This window comes from Acipenser ruthenus, chromosome 13 (assembly GCF_902713425.1).
Source record: "Acipenser ruthenus chromosome 13, fAciRut3.2 maternal haplotype, whole genome shotgun sequence".
NCBI lineage: Eukaryota > Metazoa > Chordata > Actinopteri > Acipenseriformes > Acipenseridae > Acipenser > Acipenser ruthenus.
In genome coordinates this window covers 19,230,398-19,256,187 of record NC_081201.1, presented here as the reverse complement: position 1 = coordinate 19,256,187, position 25,790 = coordinate 19,230,398, and the positions used below count along the sequence as shown (strand labels likewise).

Here is a 25,790-nt window from a genome sequence, read left to right as displayed (position 1 = left end):
TCAAAAGAATTGCACCGCGTTTGTTTACGTCAGTATTGCAATGTTTGGTTATTTGATTGGATCACAATGAAGCAGAGTAACATATTGCAATCCCCTAGTCTCTCTCTCCATTGCTTTAAAGCTCTCAGCTGGCTAAGGCAGAACTACCACCAGGACAGAATGCTATATTGGGGGTTGTGGTGTCAGTAAGATAATTCTCCAGCACAGCTGGCAATACAAAAGCCTTAAGTACCATGAAAAGTAATTATGATGACATCAACATCCACGTATGTAAATGTATTCATGCGTGTGTAAAGGTAATAACCAGTGTACACACATAGAAGAATGGTGCAAAACCAGGGCAGTTATGTTCACCGAATAGAGGATGACAGACAGAAGGACACAATCAGCATGTATGGGCCCCCATTTTTTAATGAGGACCCGAATCATATTCTACTCAGTTGGTCCTTGGTAAAAAAAAAAAAAAAAAAAGCTGGTGGCTCCAGCCATTGGCAGAGGCGTTTAAGAAGGCAGTTACAATGTATCCAATTGGTTAAGCTTTCTAGATGTATGTAAAACTCTATTAAGTATTAAGTTTGACATACACCAAAGTCTTCAAGCAACGCATTACTTTACTGTATCAAGTGATGTCACACCTGAGTCTGTAGGTTTAATAACAGGAGTTATTCCAACAGATATAAGGGAAGAACAATGTATTTTACATTCAGCTCCTGATCATTTAAATAATATACTTATTGGGGCTCCCGAGTGGCGCATCCAGTAAAGGCGCTCCTCGCAGGATGTGCCCTATAGCCTGGAGATCGCAGGTTCGAATCCAGGCTATGTCACAGCTGACCGTGACCGAGAGTTCCTAGGGGGGCGGCGCACAATTGGCTGAGCGCTGCCCGGGTAGGGAGGGCTTAGGTCGGCAGGGGAATCCACGGCTCACCGCGCATCAGTGACCCCTGTGGCCGATAGGGCGCCTGTGGCTCTGCAGCGGAGCCGCCAGATCTGTGTTGTCCTCCGGCACTATAGGTCTGGTGGCATTGCTGTGGATCTGCAGTGCGAGTGTCGGCGGGGGGGTTGCGAGCGGTGAGCCGGGGATACAGATAATAATTGGGCATGTTAAATTGGGGTGAAAACCGGGGTAAAAATAATTGGCGACGACTAAATTTAAAAAAATAAATAAATAAATAAATAAAAAATAATATAATTATTATTGCAGGGCTAGTGTGAATTTCACGCCATGATGAAGTGTGCTGTGTGCTAATTGCTAACCCTCAACTTAGTTTTGAGACACAATGTCAAGCTGAAGTTGGCCAGAGCTATAGGAGCTTATCGTGAGTTCAAGAAACAATTCAACACTGTTACCCGCTCCCCCCACCCCCCACATTTAGAGGATATAAAGTTAATACAAGACACACATACAACATATATCATGGAGTTTATTACACAAAATACACACAATTACATACAAAAAAATGGTACACCAAGTAAAACACCATGTCCATTCCTATCAAGTAAATCTTACAAGCCTCGGGCTTCCCTTCTGGCTGGTTACTCAAGAGCTGTCTTTAAAGGAGTGATACTGGTAACCAGGTTGTTTTTAAATGTTACATTTTATTTCAGCATGTGCAGATAGTTTAAGTACAACACAATAGAATAACATGGTGGATCATAACAGTTTATTATACTGGCGAAGTTCAATGAAACCATGTCTCCTGGTACTGCAAAGAACCAAAATAATTTAATCACAATGAAAACAGGACGATGATCAAGCAAATAAAAAATAAGAAACTGGATTTTAGAGGCCTGTTTAGCACTCCTTTAAGATAGAGGACATAAAGACAATTTTGATATGGAACCTGATTTTATTTCTTATAATAACTGTAAAATGTTCTTCTCCAGGGATAGAGGTTTAACACAAATTATTTCAGAAATTGTATAATACAACAGTATATTACAACAGAGAAATTTCACAGAAAATTAAACCTTTCACGTTGTCAACAAAAGAGGAATACCTCAGTAAAGCAGAATTGTTTCATTTCAGGACGTGTGTGTGTGTATATTATATTATATATATATACACGTGTGTGTGTGTGTGTGTATATATATGTTGGTATACTAATGGATATAAACTACATTTATTTTGCAAACATGAATGTCATTTTTTGCTTCTGAAAACATATCAAGCAATATTTGCATTTGAATCATAACTTTAAAAAATAAATAAATGAATGAACAAAAACTCACGAAACACAAAACGGTCACTGGCTGTAGCCACTGCCATGATCTCCCAGCTCTCAATTCACAAGCACCAAAGAAAATAACCAAACACCAGATAGGAGCTCTGTACTGTGTAAGGCCTCCAATGGGCTGAAAAATGGCAGACAGTTCATGTTTTTTGTTGTTGTTGTTGGTAAGGCCAGAAGAGCAAGGCAGTGTGTTGGATTCATAGCTCATACTGGAGAAGTGATGGGTGCAAGCAAGAAAAGCTCATAGAAACTCAATACTAATGCTGTCTCTCTACGGAGATAAGCAGGGTGAAGGTACCCTAGTGTTCAAAATGATTAGGACACCATTATTGGTTTGTGATGCTTACTTAATACACATCTTTCTGCCACTTAACAGATAACAGTCTGATCTTCAAATATGTGCAAATCATTTTAAATGAACAAACCATCTCAGTGCAATAGTACCCCAAAATATTGTCCATATTACCCTTGTTTACTAAACTTATTGGTATTGCTAAATAGATAATTGTCCCATCTACAACAACAGGTGAAAAATGTTAAAACAGAAAACATCCCACGTGTGCACTGGCACTCCAAATATTACCCATTTACTACCAATTCCAAATACCTGGATGGGATATTTGTTCTGCAGTGTTCAGAATTGCGGAAGCTCATTGGAGAGAAGTGTAGGTACTGTACGTGAAAGCAGAAACGGGATTGACTTCTCTGCAAGTTAGTGTTGGTTGGTGCATAATCTGCAGGGGTCAATGAGGGACAAAACACTGTAAAACGATCCAAGCAGCAAGCCAGTAATGTTACAATGTCATGCAGCAGCAGTAGCAGCAGCAGATCTGGACTTCATTTCAAAGTAATTATAGCTTGGAGTACAGAGATAAAAACCAATCAAGGTTCAGATTATCAGTTATCCAATTTTAACACACTTAATGACAAAATAAATTCAAATCATCTGTTTAGGAAAGGAGAGGGGGTGGAAGAACAGACTACACTGTAATTATAGACAACTTCTCCAAAAATGATTTAATGCAAGGAGTGGTCTGATATCAAGCCATGAATTTCAATTCCAGAAGAACCAATTCATTTTGCTACCAGATCTGTCTGTATCAAATTTCCTTTAAAAGGGGTGCTAACCAATGCTTTCAAATGAATTTGCTGACCTCTTGCTAGCATCAGGAACACTATCATTGGCTCAGTTGTTGTTGTGTGGATTATCTTTTTGCATGTTTTTTTTTTTTTTTTTTTTAAACTTGAATTAAGGATATGTTCACTTTTCAAGTAGCACTCAAAAGATCTTAGTGTACCAAATCTCTTCCTGGTCTTTTGGTCACAAGGCTTATTGCAAGGGCAAACCAAGGTCCATGTTTTTCAAAAGACATTTGGGCAAGGCTGGTTTCCAAATACTGGGGAGATTTTTTTTAATAAAGGTCTCTGATTTGACATACCTCTCAATCCAAATAAATGTGTCCTCTGCTAAACAACTTCTAAGATTGAGGTAAGTTGCAGGAGTTCTGGCTACACCCCTGCAGCTGCACCACTGAAGTGAATCTGACCTACAGCACAGGAAGCAATTAGATACCAGAAAGATGCAGTTCAGCCCATCAATCTACAGAGCTGTATTATTCTGTACACATTTAGACAACAAGCAACGAATGAAAAGTTGTTCAACACAGGAAAAGATGATGTTGCCAGAGCTGATAGGAGGTAAGAAAAGGCATTGATCCATTCACAGATGACTGCAAGTCAGGGAATTCCCCTAGATTTATTTTAGGAGTACTTAATAGTTGATGTTTTTGTACACTGATAAAAGACAAGATGTGTGGTAGCAACTTAAATATGTTAGAATTGCTTCAAACTGAATAGGGCACCATAAAACTCTAGGTCATCTGTTGAAGAAATCTTGCATATACAGCGACCCCAGTGCCGCCTGTGTAAATTACTTTCAGCTTGCTATTTCCCTTACAATTTATATATTTGGGTCTCAGGTTACACACTTAGAACAAAACCTGTGCATAGCAGAGTCCTGCTGGGGAACGTTTTAGACACTGCTGCAACTGGAAGTCATTTATACCAATTTCACTGCAAGACATAAAGGCTGTGGGTCTAACAGCAATCTACGGCACCCGGAGAGTCAGAGCGGTTATCTGCTGTTTTCAGAGGTATAAATTATAAGTGTAGAATGGTGGTGAAGAATGGCTGTTATTTTTAGGGCCCTGCACCATTCCTGTAATCTGACCCTTGTCAGGAGCTGCAATGTGGCAAAGGTCACAACTGAAAATAAGATTTGATATAAGTAAAATGAGAAAATTCCCTATATAAAGGGAAAGCCGAAGAATCTCAGTGACTTTGCAAGAGGCATGACAATGAGTGTACAGTTTCAGCCCCTGCTTTTACATTGTTGTTTTTTTTCCTTGAAGCTAATTAAGCCAATCCAGTAGCTTAAACTCTGCTTCTTGTATCTGGCACAGTTCATACTTGCCAAACACCTTCATTGATTGTGACGTTTCTCCTCATTGTACTTCTTCTCATAATCATAATTTACAGTGCCGTGAAAAAGTATTTGCCCCGTCTGATGTTCTGCATTTTTGCACATTTTTCACATTGTATTTGGTCAGATTTTGTTGTGGGTTGTAGCAGTATATAGAAGGAGTCAAGAGAAAAAATGACACCAAAGTTTGGTGCTTCTTTCATTTGTTTGGTGTGCAAGGTAATCAAACATGCAATTTTCAGGTGTGAAAAAATTACTGCAACCCAATTAAAGGGATAAGTAGGGTCAGCTGTTTGAGTACTTTGGTTAAAAACCAGACCTGATTTGGGACACCCCTGCCTAATATAAATCTGACTAACTTGGGCCCTTACCATCAGAGTGAACTTGTCAGCACACAGGTTCTAGAGGCACATCATGCCACGAACAAAAGAAATTCCTGAAGACCTCCGGAAAAAAGTTGTTGATGCCTATCAGTCTGGAAAGGGTTACAAAGCCATTTCTAAGGCTCTGGGGCTCATCCAAACCACAGTCAGAGCCATATTGTCCAAATGGAGAAAGTTTGGGACAGTAGTGAATCTTCCCAGGAGTGGCCATCCTGCCAAAATCTCTCCAAGAGCAAGGCGTAAAATCGTCCAGGAAGTCACAAAGAACCCTAGAACAACATCCAGTGATCTGCAGGCCTCTCTCGCCTCGGCTAAGGTCAGTGTTCAAGACTCCACCATCAGAAAGACACTGGGCAAAAATGGGATTTATGCTAGGGTAGCAAGGTAACCATTGCTCACTAAGAACATGAATGCTTGTCTCAAGTTTGCCAAAAAGCACCTGGATGATCCTCAAGAGTTGGAACAATGTTCTATGGACAAATGAGTCAAAAGTGGGACTTTTTGGCCGAAATGGGCCCCGTTATGTCTGGCGAAAACCAAACACTGCATTCCACAGTAAAAACCTCATACCAACGGTCAAGCATGGTGGTGGTAGTGTCATGGTTTGGGGATGCTTTGCTGCATCAGGACCTGGACACCTTGCCATCATTGAAGGAACCATGAATTCTGCTCTGTATCAGAGAATTCTACAGGAGAATGTCAGGCCATCCGTCCGTGAGCTGAAGCTGAAGCGCAGCTGGGTCATGCAGCAAGACAATGATCCGAAACACACAAGCAAGTCTAGTCTACATCAGAATGGTTGAAGAACAAGAAATTTAAAGTTTTGGAATGGCCTAGTCAAAGTCCAGACCTAAACCCCATTGAGATGTTGTGGCAGGACCTGAAACGAACAAACAAACCCACAAATGTGACTGAGTTGAAGGAGTTCTGCATGGAGGAGTGGGCCAAAATTCCTCCATGGCGCTGTGAGAGACTAATCAATAACTACGGAAGCGTTTGGTTGCAGTTATTGCTGCTAAAGGTGGTGTAACCAGTTACTGAGTATGAGGGGGCGATTACTTTTTCACACGGGGGCATTGGGTGTTGCATAACTTTCTTTAATAAATAAATGAAATATATATCACATTTTTGTGTTATTTGTTCACTCAGGGTCCCTTTTATCTAATATTAGGTTTTGGTTGAAGATCTGATTCAATGTTAAAAATATGCAAAAATGAAAATCAGACAGGGGGCAAATACTTTTTCACGGCACTGTATTTTATAAACTGCATGACGTTGGATTTCCAGTAGCCTGAACTTTATAATGTACTCTGCTTACACCAGTAATACAGTATCTGCTTCTTAAAGAATCCTCAATCTATTCCACTACTATACAAGCTCTCATCACCTAAGCCAACTTGCAACAGTGCAACTACAATACATCTCTGAATACTGTTTGAAGTGTTGCAATGCAGCAGGGCAGGAGAAAGCCCTGCACATAATAAATGGGGGCAGGGAAAATCCCTACTGATTTAAATGTATTGTAAATACTGCGTTGTTGTGATTATTTAAAAGGGTGACTTAATGCATTGTATGACTTAAATGTATTGTTTAAGTTAACAGGGGATGTTACTGTATGATTTGAATGTATGTTGTGTATATTTAAAAACACAATGTTTTGTTATTGTTTGGCAGCATCAATGGGGTTGAAGCCCCATTCCATAAAATTTGTGAAAGAATGTGACCATCTCCGAAATTGATTAATTGAGTGTTAATTCGGAGATGGTCATAAGTATACAAGCCTGCAGCTTTTGTTGTTCTGGGTGGGTGTACAGAGAGGAGGTAAAGGAGAACGAGGTAAAGAAAAAGAAACAGAAAGTACAAGAAAGAAAGCAAGCAAGCACTTGCTACCCGTGCTGGGCAGACCAGCATGGTACTTGTTTGGTGTTTTTGTTCTGTGTTCGTGATTTGTTTTTGTTCAAACTTTTATTTTGCCCTGTGAGCAGTGTTTTTGTTTAAATATTTATTTTATTTCTGTTTAATAAAAACGGTGCCACAGAGCGTTTTCACCTGAGTACCTGCCTGTGTTGTCTCTGTCAGCTATCTGGTCTGGGAATGTCAACCCTCGGCTACCCGGTCACATGCATCTATGGATTTTTTTGGACCACATGAATTGGAACCAAAAACAGTTACAGGGCACACATTTGGAAACTCGAGTATTACTGCATTCCTTCTAATTTAAGACATGCTTTTTTAACCATTTTTTGCTTCTTAAAAAGTAGCCTGCATCTTAAAATTCGAGTACAGTATAGTGATGCGTGTATTAAAATCGCCAACAAAAGACGTGACTACACGAGTACACAAACAGCAATGTGACTGACTGCCGAGAAAAAACAACAAAGACGTCACTGCCTGAATACACAAGCGGCACTGTGACTTACTGCGGAGAAAAGACAAAACAAAACGCTACTGCCCGATCTCGAATCATCCATGATGTCGTGCTTGCTGTTGCCGGGATGCGTGATTCCGTAAGTGAGTGAGTGGTATGTGTATGACAGTCCGCAGCACAATAAATGAGCTCTGTGGTTAATCTACAACAACACTGTTTCGTGCCAGTTTTGTGCGATACAACAGCATAACTGAGGTTGTATCTTTGTAAATGCATATTTATTTGATGTTTTATTTTTTCCTCAAATTGAGGGTGGTAAATTTGGGCTGCGTCTTAAATTCGAAGGAATACGGTATAGCGTTAAGATAACTTGCCAATTACCAAGAAGTTACCACGAAGACATTCAAAAAGTTTCCAAACGTGTCATTTGAATGTAAATTTTTTTTTTAGTATTTCTAAGTAGTTACCAAGCAATAACAGACATACAGTATTTGCATCAATTGCACTTTCCAAATGATTCATTCAATAAATTAACCAATTCAGATGGGATTTTTTTGGAATACACTTAAACATGCAGGTACATTAACAGCCCATTAACTACATGCACTTATAATACAATCCAATGACGTCAGGCTGGAACTCCAAACATTCAAAACACTCATTTAACAAAGTTATTCTCCTGATCAGATCATTTTGTTGCAAGTACATGTATTAAACAATCGAAATACAAATACTGTGCAACTACCCTTGGTTTTTAGGTGCAATAATTTCAATACTGGAGTATGAACGTCAAAAAAACTCTTTTTTCTTTCTTGAGGCACTAGCGGAAATGCAACATTTGATGGCAACTTGAACTAGATCAATAAAAAAATATATATATCAGAAATAAAGAAGAAGAAAAAAAACATATCCTGTTAATTAAGACTTGGACAGTGTAGGAGGAAAATATAGGAACAGAGAAGCAGGTTCCAAAAACCAAGTTATTACAGATAAAACTGCCTCCAGATGGACCACCGGAGAGATAAGGTTTGCCAGGCAGCAGAAGACATGCCATCAGCACCACTGTCATACTTCTCATTGAACAGAGCAAGCCTGCAGAGTCAAGCTTCCTGTGAACAAACTGTACTCTGCTGCCTGTTCCCTTGCAGCACTCTGCTTGGTTCAGAGCTCTCCATCTCAAACACAGCTCCTCTTCCTGTTCCCTTACAGCACTCTGCTTGGATCAGAGCTCTCCATCTCAAACACAGCTCCTCTTCCTGTTCCCTTACAGCACTCTGCTTGGATCAGAGCTCTCCATCTCAAACACAGCTCCTCTTCCTGTTCCCTTACAGCACTCTGCTTGGTTCAGAGCTCTCCATCTCAAACACAGCTCCTCTTCCTGTTCCCTTACAGCACTCTGCTTGGTTCAGAGCTCTCCATCTCAAACACAGCTCCTCTTCCTGTTCCCTTACAGCACTCTGCTTGGTTCAGAGCTCTCCATCTCAAACACAGCTCCTCTTCCTGTTCCCTTACAGCACTCTGCTTTGTTCAGAGCTCTCCATCTGAATAGCCTGCACAGCCAAGCTTCCTGTGAACAAACATAATTCTACTGCCTGTTCCCTTATAGCACTCTGCTTGGTTCAGAGCTCTCCATCTGAATAGCCTGCACAGCCAAGCTTCCTGTGAACAAACATAATTCTACTGCCTGTTCCCTTATAGCACTCTGCTTGGTTCAGAGCTCTCCATCTCAAATGCTGCTTCTCAAACTGCCCCCCCCCCCCCCAGGAAATTCAGGAAACTCTTCTAAAACAAATTATTTACAGACCCCAATTAGCAGCGCTAATCTGATCTGTTTAACGTTCATTTTGGTTAAGGCATGGTGTGCGTCACTGTGGAATATCACTATGCCTAAGGGTGCGATGTGAGGTTCAAGAACTGGAAGACGGTCCTTCAAATTATATAATATACCTCTACTTTTTTATGTCTTGTTTGTGATTTTGCCTCTCTCGCAATATTCTGTTAGCAGGTTCCTACTCAAAATTGCGTTTTTAAAAAGCTCCCCAAAATTAAACAAAACCTCCTATCCCAGGCCAATTTCAACACTCAGAATAAATCTGTAAATGCTTAGCAAGAGACTGTAAATATTATAGAGTATTAACCCTGTGCCACATACAATTTATTAAGCATAATTAGCACATTGCTTTGTGGAAGTTTACAAAAACCACTTCCCTCCAACACAAGAGTTTATGACAGGTATTGATTAAAGTGGAACTGCCTGACAAATTACTTTGTTCTAAAAAATAAAAATAAATAAAAATAAATAAAATAAATGCTAACCTTTTAATGTCAGAAGAAATTTCTCTTAGTTTGTAAAGATGGTGGATTTTCACTGCTCATATTTAATTTCTCTCTTTGGGGGAAAACTAACCTTTCTAATGGCTTTGGTGAGAGAGAGAGATTTTTTTATTTTTATTTAGCAAATCTACTACAGGTAATTTCAACATGACTAAAAAGCTATCTGTTTGTATTTGAACACAAGCTGCTAAATAGTCATTTGTGGTTTCATTGTGTATTGAAAGCTTTCTGGTTAGTTTCAATACAAAATGGACAAGATGCCGAGGTTCAATTTGACAAGTCCTTCGCTTCAGTGGTAATGTCACGCGAGACCTATTGGGTAACCATTAAAAACATTTAACAGGAATACATACTGGAACCCTTTTTATCATCGAGATACCTACTGGACTACATACACAATCTTCAAACAGAAAACAGGATTCCCAGTTTCACCTTTTAGACAACTGAATCCCAATCACAAATTCCACTTAAATAAAAGCTACAAATATTAAGAGCGTCATATCCTGGATATAAATGGTTAAATAACAGAGGGGAGGAGGAGGGACACAAAACCTTCTATCACCTATACCGATTTCTCGGTCTTGCATATACTGTACAGCATGTGAAAATACAGCATAGTATGCATTACAATTTTATGCCAGGTCATGACTGTTGATTTGAGGTCTGGTGCTGAGCTGCTGCTGTACACACTGTAGACTGCAGTGTCCCGCCTTCTCTTCCCTGGACTGGTTCTCTAGGCCCGGTACAGCAGCATCCTCTCAGCACACTGCTGCCCGACCAGGCCTGCGTACTGCAGCACTGTCTCCTCGTCGCTGGGGCCTGTCCGCTTGCGCGCATACAGCAGGTAGGGCATGACCGTCCTCTTGTGAAGCACCAGCACTTTACCCAACTCCTTCACGCGACTCACATCCACTGAAAACAAAGAGAGAACAAAACAATGGCAGGGTTCTCATTCTTTATTGGTCATCTGCTTCCTGTAAGGGATAATAACAATTCACCATTACTGTTCAAGGCAGCAGAGGTCAGCACCTGTCGGATGTTGTCCTGAGCCAAAGGCCCTTAACAAAAGGTCAGTTATTTCCAGGTAATGACTGCTGCAGAGTGTATTAATGCTATTATAAACCCAACTAATGTTTGATTATGAAGACTTTTTAATGTGATTTCAGGTTATATCCTGGACTGGATTAGTTAGGCTACTTGAAATCTACGGTTGCTATTTATTTAAAGCGAGTTTCAAGATTGTACAGTCCTGTTTGCTTCTACAGAGCATATCCCTGCAGGATAAAGACCACTCTACCCAGAAACTGATTGGTTTATTATAGGTTTCAAATCAGTTCCATAATGTTGTTTACCTTACAAAAAACATTCAACATGGCAATTGCCAATCCACCACTTCTTTATAGCTAAGTTTAACTGACATCCAGATATGAAAGGTAGAAATGCAGCAGTGTGGAGTAGTGGTTAAGGCTCTGGACTCTTGACCGGAAGGTTGTGGGTTCAATCCCAGTTGGGGAACACTGCTGTTGTACCCTTGAGCAAGGTACTTTACCTAGATTGCTCCAGTAAAAACCCAACTGTATAAATGGGTAATTGTGTGTAAAAAAAAAATGTAATTGTATGTAAAAATAATGTGATATCTTGTAACAATTGTAAGTCACCCTGGATAAGGGCGTCTGCTAAGAAATAAATAATAATAATAAAATGACTACTGTGGATTCAATAGCTACGGTTTCTTTTGATGAATTCAGTTTTTGATGTTCTCAGCTGAATTGGAAAATGTAATAAAACATCAAAGGGTGATAGGAATGTTTTAATAAAATCAATTTAAAACTGATCATAATATTGTGATGTCTCTTTGCAGAGAGGGCCACGGAAGATTTGTAACTTCAAAAGCAGCAATGAAAATGTGAGGTTCAACTACAGAATCACACCTGGAGGAAAGCTCTTGCTTTACTGCATGAAAAGGGTGCAATAAAACATTACCCTGTAGTGCACAAGCTAATCTGGTGATCCTCACATATTTCAGTACTTTTGAAGTTACAAGGTAACACTTTAAAATAAGTGTCTGTAATTCCAATTTAACTAATACATGATTTCCTACCGATTTCAAATGAAATTCCTATTGAACTCAAAAGTCACAAGAATAAGCTCATGACATACTTTTCATGACTTCGTAACATTTCCCTTACACATGAAATAATCATTAACAGACACTTATTTTAGAGTGTTACCAGTTACAAATATGGATCATTCTCTGCCATACTGTACATAAAAGTGAAACATAAAACACAATTATATTATCTGGCAAATTGAATTCTCTCAGTTACAAGAAGCAAGAGAAATTATAAAACAGAATTAGAAAACATGAAAACAACTGGTATTCTGCAAAGGTTCATTCAAATATTGTGGTCAGATTTAAAAACTGTTGGAAATTAACTCCCTTGTTTATTTATTGAATTTATAAAACTAGTAGGGGACAGTAGAGATGCAGCATCTCATTTATTATTTGTTTATTTAACAGACGCCTTTATCCAAGGCGACTTACAGAGACTAGGGTGTGTGAACTATGCATCGGCTGCAAAGTCACTTACAACTACATCTCACCCGAAAGACGGAGCACAAGGAGGTTAAGTGACTTGCTCAGGGTCACACAATGAGTCAGTGGCTGAGGTGGGATTTGAACCGGGGACCTCCTGGTTACAAGCCCTTTTCTTTAACCACTGGACCACACAGCCTCCTACATTTACAAACTGCAATGGAAGATGCAGGGATATTATGAGAGGGATACACACATACAGTACATGCAGGACAGGCAAATTACAAGCGTGATACACACATACATGCTGTACCATTTTTCCATTTAAATTAACATCACCACACCTCTTATATTTAACTTGCATTACTGTGCTCTTACAAGTTTTCTGTTGTCTTGCTTTTGTTTTTAATATATAAAAAAAAATCGCTGTGATGATAAACTTTAAAGAGGAACTTGGTATGAAACATCCCAGTTAACTAATGTATTCTTCTTGCTGTAGTTTCCAAGAAGAGAAAACAAATTGGCCCCATTTCAGTCACCAATGCAATTATCTTTTTTTTTTCCTTTTACCTCCAGCTTCCCTCTCTGATTGTAGAAAACTTGAAGGTTCCAAGTAAATTTGATTATGGAATTCTGCACATTATTTACAGTATTCGGTTATTTAAAATACTTTGAAACTCGAGCACGGTATGGATATTTATTCTCCTTTTTTTGTTTTCTAAAGAATTTTGACTAGTGGTTTGTGAGAGTGGCATAATACAAAAGCCGAGCAGGACTAAAACAAATAAAATCAATGTTTAGTATTTTTTCCATTCACATACACACACAAACACAAACCTTTATTCCCTCAGATTGTCAGCATGAAATCACCACCTATTTAAACAATGCATGTCACAAATCCTAATGGCCTACCTTGTGTAATTGTAGGAGGAAACAGAACCCATTGGGGCTAAACAGGGGTTAGTCACCATAGCTGGCAGTATCCAGCTCTGTATTTTCAAATGGAACAGGATGCTGGAGACACCCACCCAAGGCTTCTAGCATTAAAGAGAAAAATACCCCTAGAGTCTGTGAGAGGGGGGGAGGAAGACGACTCAAGGTTTGACAACACGGTTAACGACTTAGAAAAGGAAACAGATATGAGAATGGAGAGTACTTAGCAAAGGACTAGCTCAAGATCTGCCATAGACTGTCATAGATGACAGGAGGACTTGCATAAAGATAACTAGTGATGAACCTAATGATCCTTGTGAACCTGGTCAGATGAACCAGCGTAAGAGAGAAAAGAACCTTAACGGGCACAAGCCAAGAGTTAAATGGCCAAGAGCTTGTGGGAAAACAGTGTGGGACACAGTAAACTCAGATCCCTGTTTTGCATTAGAGGTTAGGTGGAACAGTCGAAAAGAAGCTGGATAAATTTGGGGATACCATCTACGCATATGGAAGCGAGAGGTTTGGAGTTGAAAAAAGAAAGGGGAAAGTGTAAACTATTCCTGTAAAGTCTAGACGGCAGCAGGAGATTGAGCGCTTAGGTAGAGAAAGGAGGCAGCTGAGGAAGCAATGGAGAAGAGCAGAACAAAGTCAGAAAGAGGCTCTCAATCTATTACAAAGGATCATAAAAGATAAGCTTGCAACATTGCGCAGAGCTGAGCGCCTGTGGAAACGCTGCAACTTTTATAAAGTCCCATTCAAATTTGCAAAGAAGTTATTCACCAGGGAGAAAAATGGCACAGTAAAACCAACTAAGTCTGAGCTGGGGAGATATCTTGAGGAAACACAAACAGATTAAAAAAGGCAGAAGCCTATGTCGATTCCTTCAGACATCCCACCCATAAATCCACCAGAATACCAAATGTAGGACTGTGCACCTAAGTGGAAAGAAGTAGAGCAAGCTATGAAAAAGGCAAGGGCGTCATCATCTCCAGGGCTAATGGAGCTCTGTACAGAGTGTATAAGAGTGCCCCTGGTGGAAATTGATGAAAGTCGCATGTACGGTGCCAAGCAAGTGGGATCTTTATACCCAAAGAAAAAGATTCTAAAAGTATTGGTCAGTTTCGCCCTATTTCCCTGTTAACCCTTTGTGGTCCTATGTCGTACCAGGTCCGACATTACAATTTTCCCTTTCCGGTCCAATGTCGGACCCTGTCCGACATCATCAAAAAGATGTAAAAACAGGTCTCTAGTCGTTTTTTCTCCGGAAAAAGCCGAGAAAACCATTCAATGGCCGAGTGAGACCGAGAGGAGCCGGGAAAAAAAGGGGCGGAGCTGAACAATACACATAGCCCCGGCACCACAGAGATAACACAGACATAAACAAACAAGATAGCTGCTTCTGCATCCAGTGCTCAAAGAATATTACCGACATTTGCAGAGCTTTTTAAGATGTTATAGTAATACAATAATGACTTGGATCGCATTATTGAGGAGTTTGGTGATAAAACGAGTGATCAGGAGATGATTTATCGGTATGCACGACTATGAAGAGGTATACGAAAAATACAGCGAACAAGGGGTGGGGCGGGGCTGGAGATGCAGTACTTTTAAACAGCGTGTTTAAAATAAACTGCGTGTGTGAAAATAAATTGGACCTGACGTGCCTGAGTCGCGTTGAATAAATGGACCGCAAAGGGTTAAACATAAGAAAGAACATAAGAACATAAGAAAGTTTACAAACGAGAGGAGGCCATTCAGCCCATCTTGCTCGTTTGGTTGTTAGTAGCTTATTGATCCCAGAATCTCATCAAGCAGCTTCTTGAAGGATCCCAGGGTTTCAGCTTCAACAACATTACTGGGGAGTTGGTTCCAGACCCTCACAATTCTCTGTGTAAAAAAGTGCCTCCTATCTTCTGTTCTGAATGCCCCTTTATCTAATCTCCATTTGTGACCCCTGGTCCTTGTTTCTTTTTTCAGGTCAAAGAAGTCCCCTGGGTTGACATTGTCTATACCTTTTAGGATTTTGAATGTTTGAATCAGATCGCCGCGTAGTCTTCTTTGTTCAAGACTGAATAGATTCAATTCTTTTAGCCTGTCTGCATACGACATGCCTTTTAAACCAGGGATAATTCTGGTTGCTCTTCTTTGCACTCTTTCTAGAAAAGCAATATCCTAGTTGTAACGAGGTGACCAGAACTGAACACAATATTCTAGGTGAGGTCTACAAAGCATTGCAGAGTCAACATAAACTCCTAGGTCTTTTTCATAGTTCCCTTCTTCAATTTCACTATCTCCCATATGATATTTATAATGCACATTTTTATTGCCTGCATGCAATACTTTACACTTTTCTCTATTAAATTTAATTTGCCATGTGTCTGCCCAGTTCTGAATGCTGTCTAGATCATTTTGAATGACCTTTGCTGCTGCAACAGTGTTTGCCACTCCTCCTATTTTTCTGTTGTCTGCAAATTTAACGAGTTTGCTTACTATACCAGAATCCAAATCATTAATGTAGATTAGGAATAGCAGAGGACCTAATACTGATCCCTGCGGTACTCCACTGGTTACCTCGCTCCATTTTGAGGTTTCTCCTCTAATCAGTACTTTCTGTTTTCTACATGTTAACCACTCCCTAATCCATGTGCATGCATTTCCTTGAATCCCTACTGATTTCAGTTTGAGAATTAATCTTTTATGTGGGACTTTGTCAAAAGCTTTCTGGAAATCTAAATAAACAAGATTTTTTTCAGCATTGTTGCTCAGAGATTGTCAGCTTACCTATTGAAGAACTGCTTCATTGACACCAGTACAGAAAGCCAGTTTCCCAGGATGCTTAGAGCACATCAGTGTGATTTGGCAACAAATTCAAACAGCTAAAAAGGAGAGGAAGGAGTTCTATGTGGCATTCCTGGATTTAGCTAATGCATACGGTTCAGTACCACATGAGCTTCTTTGGGCAGCATTTGATTTTTTCAGTGTACCGTGGACAATAACAAACTTAGTGAAAGCCTACTTTGGAGATTTGCAATTTTTTTTTCAACTTCATAATTCACCACTACATGGCAATGTCTAGAAATTGGAATAATGGCCGGATGCACCACTTCTCCACTGGCTTTTACCATGGCAATGGAAGTAATTATTAGGGCATCAAAATGGATAGTGGGAGGAGAACGCTTGGCTTCTGGAATGCGACTGCCACCAAATCAGAGAATGTGTGAGGGAGGCAGCACCTCTGTTGAAAACTGGAAGAAAGTGGGCGGCAAAGGAAGCTGTGGAAGATGCAAAGGCTGCCCTTCGTATACGTGATATCATGGGACAAGTACAGCATGGAAGAGGAGGCCTTAGTCTCAGTTCAGCTCCTCCTATATGGCACAAAGCAGCCCCAGCTCAATGGAGGAAGCTGGTAGTCAACAAGGTGCAAAAGCAGGAGAGGATGAGGTGCGTAAAGGCAGTTTCCTAGGCCAAGCAGGGAGGATGGACGAGATGGGAGAGAGTGGAACAGTTTCCTCATCAGGCCAACATATGATGTTCTCCCATCACCACAGAACCTTAATCTATGGGTAGGAGAGAATCTGTGGTGTCCTTTGTGTTTATCGCCAGTTACATTAAGACACATTTTGACAGGATGTAAGGTGAGTCTTAGCCAAGGACGGTTTACTTGGCGTCATGACCAGGTGCTGCGATGTTTGGCCTTAGCATTGGAAGACAAGCGCAGCATGACCAACAGGTTGCTGCCAATGCCTGCAATACGTGACACACGAAGAACAACATTCCTCAATCCAGGACAGCAACCTCCAAGAAAAGGTATTAAAACCAAAACTCGTATAGGACAACTGGAAGCTGCTAGAGACTGGAAGATGTTGGCAGATGTTGGTCAATGGCCTACTCAGCTCAGTCCAGACGGTTGTCATGTTGATGCACTAGGGAGGCCGCACAGTGGTTGATCCCTGGAGCCAGCATTACACTTCAGCCATCAACCACAGGCAGAATGATATCTACATCATCAGATGGAAGGAAATGCAGATGGATCACATTAGTTTACAGTAAAGAAGCTGTGTCTTAGTTGGTGCTTATCTTGGCAAGAGCTGAGTCCAATATCAGCATGACGTTTTAACATCTACTCTCATGTAATGGAATTCTTCATATTGTATACTGATTACTGAAAACATGCTGTGACCGAAGGTACATTTTTTGAGAAAAATAAAATAGTAATCTATATAGAACCAGGAAACTTCTCAGAATGGCCATTTTAACTGCTCCTTTCTAACCATAGGATTACATTTTAATTACGGCACCTTTTACAAAGCACCAGATCACCAGAAATATGAGAACCGTGTATTTATTTAGCTCTAATTGAATAAAAAGATAAAAAAACATCAACTATTTTTAACTTTTGAATGGTATGTCATCATTAAAATGTAATCCTAAATTTTCTTGCTAGTTTCATACAATATCAACTGGTCATGGTCCCCGCCCCTCTGACTTCAAAATAGGGCTTGAAATTCTAATTCTGCACAATAATTTCAGCTAATTTACACTACACTGCAAAGTGTGTGGCACAAACTAAAGCTTAAAACATGTTGGCATTTGCAGATGCACAGTTAAAAATGAATATTTATGGTTAAAACTATCCTACATTAAATAATTATGCTTGCCTATGCTTAGCTTCCATCATGGTATATCACAGTATTAAACTTGTATAACGGTGAATGTACAGTATTAACAGCTGAGCTATACAGTACTTCTGCTAATTCACTAATACCTGTTTACTGGACCTAGGGGTTGATTTGAGCAGCCTTTACCCTGATAAGCAACAGCTGGGGTTTTTAGAGCATTTTACAGCTGTAGGGAATGATTTTAGGATTACTCTAAAAACAGGTGATTGATTCAATCCAATTCCCCAGAGCTGTTAAATCCAGCTGTGGTTTGTTCCCGCAGGGTAAACGATAATCAAATCAATCCCCTAGAAATGTTCAAAGAAAATGATTTCTAAGCATAGTTGGGCCATAAACAGTTTAAATCAGAAGGTGTTGCATTTATTTATTTTATACATTTTATTTCTTGTATTTGTTTTTTGGGTGACAGTAGTTAACATGGAAGAACGCTTTTTTAGAATTCATTCATCATTCATACTTACACAGTGCACATGTGATCTTAACCATACATGGAACATGTGATCACAAATAATCATTAATGTGAGCTGGCATTTTAGGAGATTGATATACTGGCATGATTTGGGCCAAATGTATCAAGGTAGTTTCTTCAAAGTGCAATCTGAAGCACTTTGATGTCAAACTAACACAAAACTGATGTTACAAAACTTAATTTGAAACTAAATTTAAAAGTGAGCTACTTTTCGGATTGTCCTTTGACGAGCAAAAAGATAATTCTGTCCCAAGATTAATAAAGCACATGTTATGGGCATCATTTTTTTTAAAATTACATTTCAGAAAAAAAAAATAATAATAATAATTTCACACTACATTGTGTCAGTATGTAATTAATAAGCGCTGCACTGAATTTAATAGCAAGCACATTACTGCAGAAATTGCCTCTAAAACTGCTTATCTATGACCTTTCTATATACGTATTTAATAAGCTATTTCTAGCCCTCATTTGAACACAATTGTATCTATTACTTTGCCAAGACCCAGATTAAAGATCACCATTATTTTTTTTAATAGAACCCATTTTCCAATAATTTTAACAATTCTCAGTTTTACAGTCTGAAGAGTTCAGACCTGCAAGCTATTTAAGACAAGCATGGCATTTAACGAAAACTGTCACACATTTACAGCGTATAGGACTCTCAGGAGTTGGCTGCTGGAGGATATTTTTTTTTAATACTGTATTTATGAATAATTGATTGAGACAACATGCAACACTTTCAGCACAATGTACCCAGTCAGCCACCAGGGTGATTTCAAGGTCTTGGGCTCGGCTACAATAGTCCATTGAGGCCCTCATTAGCTGCGCTGAGTTCCCTATGGATCTGTAAAAGCAGTCTCAGTCAGCACAATGCAAACTTTATTAGGAAAAGCTGATGGAGCTCTCTGCCAGCAGCACAGCAAGCCTGGGACATTTCACCCTTCTGCCAACACTCTCTTACAATTAGGCTTTGGATTTTTGCCATTTATTACTATTTTTGAAACTGGGTTCAATCTAACTTTATTTCCACATTTCTGATTTAGTTTTTATCATACCCTTACAAGAAACAACACTGGAAGTGTTGTTCAAAATAATCCACTTACAGCTATGGCCAAATGTTTTGAATCCCTCTATAGAATTAACACATTTTGTTTCATAAAAGTCGAATGAAACCTGCTGAATAATGTTACGTTAACATATTGAATTACATACCGCTTTGTAGCTTTCTATATACTTAACGAAATACTGACAAAAATGAAAAACGTGACATTTCAAAATCAAACATTAAATACCGTACTACTATTATGGCTTCCGGTAGACTTTTGGATATCATTTTGAAGTTTCTTTAATCAGATTATGTAAATAAAATATCTAAATTATGTTCATATATAGATATATACACACTCTCACACACACACACACACACACACACACATATTTTTTTAATGAATGTCTCAATCCTAAAATTTTCACTTTAAGGAATATTTAAGGGCTGTTTTTTTTTTTAAACCAATTGTGAATAATTAAATAAAGTTTGGTGTTCGTGAAATCTTTTTCCAATGCTTAAGAGAGATTAGTGTATTCTAAATTTTCAAACCAATGTTTGAAAAAACAAACAACAACAAAAAAACAGTCCTTAAAAAACATTCCTTAACCTTAAATATTTCTCAATGGGGACGATCAACAAAGAAAAATGTTTACTTTTATCTTACAAAAATCGTGGTTAAAAAAAATCCTTGCTTTCCAATAATAACTACCACTTTTCAGCACCATTTTTGAATGACAACAGGTTTAGGTTTGAGAAACCTGACGTACAGGCCAGCCTCTCCTGAGAATAACACCCACTCCAAGCTCTACACATCAAAAATAAAGTGCTGTATCAGCTCTGAATGCGCTTCCTGTAGAACAGGGTGTGTGTATGAAAATGTCAGCCTGTGAGGAGGTGAGGTACAGTACACTGAGGTATACAGCTACCTCTCAGACATGCTGTCTGAAAACATACCAGCCCATTCTCTACGCTCATCTACTGCACTGTATTGACCATCCTGAAGGCTAGGCTCAAAACTGCAGGAGGCAGAGAGGGCGTTCAGGTATGAGTAGATGATTATTTATTATATAATTATGTTATGATTATTATTATTGGAGGCTGTGTGGTCCAGTGGTTAAAGAAAAGGGCTTGTAACCAGGAGGTCCCCAGTTCAAATCCCACCTCAGCCACTGACTCATTGTGTGACCCTGAGCAAGTCACTTAACCTCCTTGTGCTCCGTCTTTCGGGTGAGACGTAATTTTAAGTGACTCTGCAGCTGATGCATAGTTCACACACCCTAGTCACTGTCAGTTGCCTTGGATAAAGGTGTCTGCTAAATAAACTAATAATAATAATAATAATAATAATAATAATAATAATAATAATAATAATAATAATAATAATAATAATTCAACTGTGAAGTTCTAGGTTCAAATCCAGCTTGGGTCACAAGTGAAATATCACAAAGTCACCACACTATGTGGCAGCATTTCAAGTCAAGGTGCTGGCTGGCGATTAACTGAGGGTTGCAGTGGAAAAAAAATGGATATCCTGCAATTATAGATTGAATTTAATTGGCAGAACATTACCAGTGCTACATTTATAAATACTAAAAGAAACATCATAAATTCTTTCCTAAATTGTCAGAAAATGGTATCCAGTTAGTAACAGTACGCAAGAATAGGCTATCTGAAGTTTTTCAACAACAACCCCTAATTTAATAAATATGTTGAACCAAGACAGCCCAATTTATGCTTGTCCACAATTACTGATTTGCGAGCCAAGTATTTTTAATTCTTAAGGGTTGCCACAAAGTTGTCACTACATGAAAACACCAACTGAATCAGCTGCCCTGTAGCTATGGCTGCTAAACTGACGTTCGTAGACTCAAGCCTCTTTTCATGTTTAGTTGGAAGCAAAAAACAATAATTTAGCAGTTACTGTAGCTGGTACAAAACCGTACAAATGTAGAAAATGTCCTCTTGAAAGCAAAAGCAAAAACAGATTTGTTGCTGATGTTAAAAGAAAGAAAGGATGATTCTTTCTTTCTTTCTCTTTCTTTCTATATATATATATATATATATATAAAGTGGCAGCCTAGGAGAAGCATCTGGAGTGCAGCTGAGAGGAGATTAGGATAAAGACAATTTACTTTATATCAAACCCAGAGGGAAAACAAATTCACTGTACTTCATATCCATCATTACCCTTCACGTTTTTGTTTCGTTGTTGGCCAAATAAAAAATATTCCACTCCTTTCCTGCGAAATAGAACTAGCCTAATGCAATTGCAAACTACTGCAAAATACTGCAAAACTAATCCAAAAACACTCACACGGAAAAATCTGCTTTGTTTTGGCAATATTTTTCTTTTATCATAACTTGTCTTCCACGAGTTTGGGGGATATCTTTTTGCCACTCTTCTCGACAGATCAGTTTCTTAGGCTCAATACTTCAAGACTGTCATTTATTTTCAGCTGCAATGCACCCCTGAATTTACAGCATGCTCCTTGGGTGAATAATTGTGGAGTACCTGTGCTGTATTTCTATTTAAACAGAAATTATTTTAATTCAAATCATGTCTGAAGCAGATGTTGCACAGCGATGACTTTTATTAGGGCTGCATCTGCCTACCCAATCCTTTAATTACAGAGCTCCATTTTGAAGAAAAAGGATACTGTGCAGCACCCACCTCAGCAATGACAGCAGCCAGGTGTGATAACCCACAGGTAATAACCGACAAGGGGTGATAACCCACAGGTAATAACCGACAAGGGGTGATAACCATCATTCACTTTCTCTGTTCTCATGTTCTATGTTGATAGCGGACTTCTTTTTTCACATTGAACCATGTGTGGCTTGCTTATCTGTGTTAAAAGGTAACCCTTATTCAAGTTTCCCATTGTAAAAGTATATCAAATTGTATTAACGTGCAGTGAAAGCATGATAAAGCATATATAGGTATCGTAAAGCATATTTAAATGCATGCTATAACTATGGGAATAGCATGGGGAAACTGCAGAATTACTGTGCAAATTTACTGTGCTAAACTGCTCTAAGGCAATGAGCCCATCTGTTTCCTCAAACATAACAAAGATAATGAGTGTGAGGCTCATTTCCAGTAAGGCTGTCACACTGTTTAGTTTTTTTGTAAACATGTAAACTAAATGGCAATATTTATGGAGAGGACCTGCTGAAGAAAACAAAATATTGGTATATTAAATCATTAAAAAAAAATTTAAAAAAAACCTTACCTTACAATTGGGAAGTAATACTACTAAGCAGTACCTAATACACTCTTCCAGTAAGGAAGAAAAAAGAAATCAGATACTTCTGTTTTTTGTATAGAGGTGTGCTTCAGTGGTATAGTACAGAGCACATGGCTAATTTGTATAGAAGTAGCACACACCAGCTGACAATCCTTGTGCTAGGTGTTTAAATAATGAACCGGAATGCCATTGAGTCAGTATGCTGCTCAGTGCTACTTTATATTTCAAATCTTGTCAGCGTTTATTAGTAGTAAACTAAACGCAGGCATTTACATGTTTACATGTGGCAGCCTTAATCTGAAATGATCTTTTCATTACAAAATAGAATCGAATCTGTCTGTATTGAACCCTCCGAGCCATAGCTAGAACCTGCTAACTCCTACAATGACAGCAAATGTCAGAACCGCTAAAGCAACACATCATATTTCATTAACACACTAAATTGCCTCCATTATAATAAACATCATAATTGATTTGAAGAGTTCATACTGTATATTACAAACACTAGAGTCTCTTCTTCTGATGTGGACATGGAAAGAAAGTGGGTGTTATTGTTTCCACTGACTCCAGAAGACACTATTGAGAGCAAGAGCTAAAGGTATCCAAAAAACAGGTCATATAATAAACACAATCAACTCTTCAAATCTAATATTATATATATATATATATATATATATATATATATATATATATATATATATATATATATATATATATATATATATAATTCTCCAGATATTGCAGTATGAAATTCACCAGTGTTTTAGTGCCGGAAGATCCTTTCACTGCTTTTTAAATAATATTGTTTAAAAAAAGCTTTGAACTGCTGAACTGCACAATTAACCCTGCAGATAACACAGCAAGGCACGAACTAACAAAGCCTATAGCTGATCTAAACATCCTCTCTCTCTTTAAACACCCCTTCTCAGTGCTGTCAGTTTGGTTAATTCACACCCAGATAACACATGAATGAGGCTTGCTGAGGGGCAGAGGTCAGGTGCCCTGGCAGCTCTTTGAGGTCCAGCAGACCCTAAGCCTATTAAAGCGCATATTTCAGTCATGACACTGCATGGGTCTGGAAGCAGCTTTGGACTGATGGTATTAGTTTCTGTGCTGGTAATAAAGGATTGCCTTTTGTGAAACCACTCTCCAATAATGAATCCATAGCTTAAACTGCTCATCAGATGTTCAGTTATTCTGCAAGAACCTAAGTTAAAAAAGTGCTATCCAAAGCGGTACATTCCACTTCTTATTATCTACAATTATCTGTACTGAATTGTTTTTACTGGACCCCTTTTATTGCGCCGATGATTTTTAGTTCTTCACCGGTCTTTTATGTTAATATAGGACTTGTAAATATTTCAGATGCAATGAGGTACAATGGCTGCATCCTGGTACTGTGCTGCATGGTCTGATTCTAGCAGCACTGTTTGAGTGAGTTTTATCCACAACACAGGAAATAGTTAGGTACCACCAAACAGTAGCAACATTTCATATGTATATTCCAATGAAAATAAACACAAATTACTTAACGTAAGCATTACTTAACGTAACATCTACGAATTGCTACTCCGAACAAATGCTAAAGCTAAGTAATTCGATTACTTATTATTGAAGTATTTTATTTATTAAGTGTTGAAACTCATTAAACTGTTCTAAAGTATTGGTGGCATATCTAACAGCTTAGAACAGTTTTATGAACAGCAAACTTTATTTTAATCATAAAAAAAAAAAAAAACATTCTTTCAAGCCTTGTGAAAAGGACCAAAACAGCCAAATAGCCACAATCCTTTGAATAAGATTTTACAATCTAAAAAACAGCTCATAACTTGTTATCACTACCTTTACATGTCCAATGAATTAATACTTCTATACATGATTCAATTGAGTCCTTAACCAAATACGCAGTGACATGCCAGACTCACTTGGGGTTGAAGCAATCAGTACTTTAACCCCGTGTGCATTTGGATACCTTTAATTCCCAAACTGAACATGAATAAAGAAACTGCTGACAGGGTTTGAGAACTTTCAGTCTATTGTGACTGCCGATCGGCCAAGCAAACACCAGGAGGCTTCTAAAGTTCATCTGTCGTCCAAACTTTTGCATCTAAAGAGACAGAACACAGTTCAAACTGTTTTTAAAATTAAAACATCAATAGGCATCTTCATAAACATTTGTGTCTGTTCCAGCAATCTACTAAAGGACATGTATTTATAGGATAGGAACACTGTCTGCAGGTAACAGACAAAAACAAATTATTACTTTTAATGGGACTGCCTTTGGGTATATTTGCAGGAACTAACTTGTTTATTGATAAGGTTCTAGAGAGAGTTGTTGCAATTCAATTACAAACATTTTCTAACTCTTAATGGTCTAATCAAGAAGTTTCGGTCTGGTTTTCGTGCTGCACATAGCACCGAGACAGCCCTTGTCAGAGCCTGACTCAGGCTTTTCATCAGTTTTAATTCTTCCAGATCTAAGTGCTGCCTTTAACACTGTAGACCATTCCATCCTATTGAATCATCTTGAAAACACAGTGGGACTGTCTGGCCTTGTCCTATCCTGGGTCAAATATCATCTTTCTGATAGGTTTCAGTTCATCTCTATTGGAGAGTTAAAATCTGCATTACTGGAAGTTGGTGTTCCACAGGGCTCCATTCTAGGTCCCTTGCTGTTTTCATTATATATGCTACCGTTAGGTGACATTATCCGCAGACACGGAGTGAACTTCCATTGCTATGCTGATGATACCCCGCTACAATTGTCCCTAAAGCCATGAATTTGCCTGGGTGTTATTAGCTACTTGCCTTACACACATCAAGCATTGGATGTCACAGAATTTTCTAATGTTGAATTCAGATAAAACAGAGGTTATGCTAACAGGATCATAGAACCAACTAAAAGGAAATGTGGATTACATGAGCTCAACCCTTGCAGCTTCTCATCAAAACTTAAACTAGAAAGTAAAGAGAGTTTGGGAGTCATCTTTGATCCTGATCTATCATTTGAGACTCATATTAGGGAAGTTACTAAAGTATCTTTTTACTATTTGAGAAATATAGCCAAACTTTG

General features: G+C 38.7%; 1 protein-coding gene across 6 annotated transcripts in view; it reads right to left on the bottom strand.

Annotated features, from left to right (window-relative positions):
* Positions 1–1,406: 1,406 nt before the first annotated feature.
* The window catches only part of LOC117418275 (arginyl-tRNA--protein transferase 1), a 209,029-nt gene continuing 184,645 nt past the window's right edge, over positions 1,407–25,790 (bottom strand). For all 6 annotated transcript variants that reach the window (XM_034031162.3, XM_034031167.3, XM_034031161.3 and 3 more), the window contains one exon: positions 1,407–10,713. In XM_034031162.3, coding sequence (XP_033887053.2) covers positions 10,535–10,713 — 179 coding nt within the window. In that variant the 3' untranslated portion in view covers positions 1,407–10,534. The remainder of the gene's footprint in view (positions 10,714–25,790) is intronic.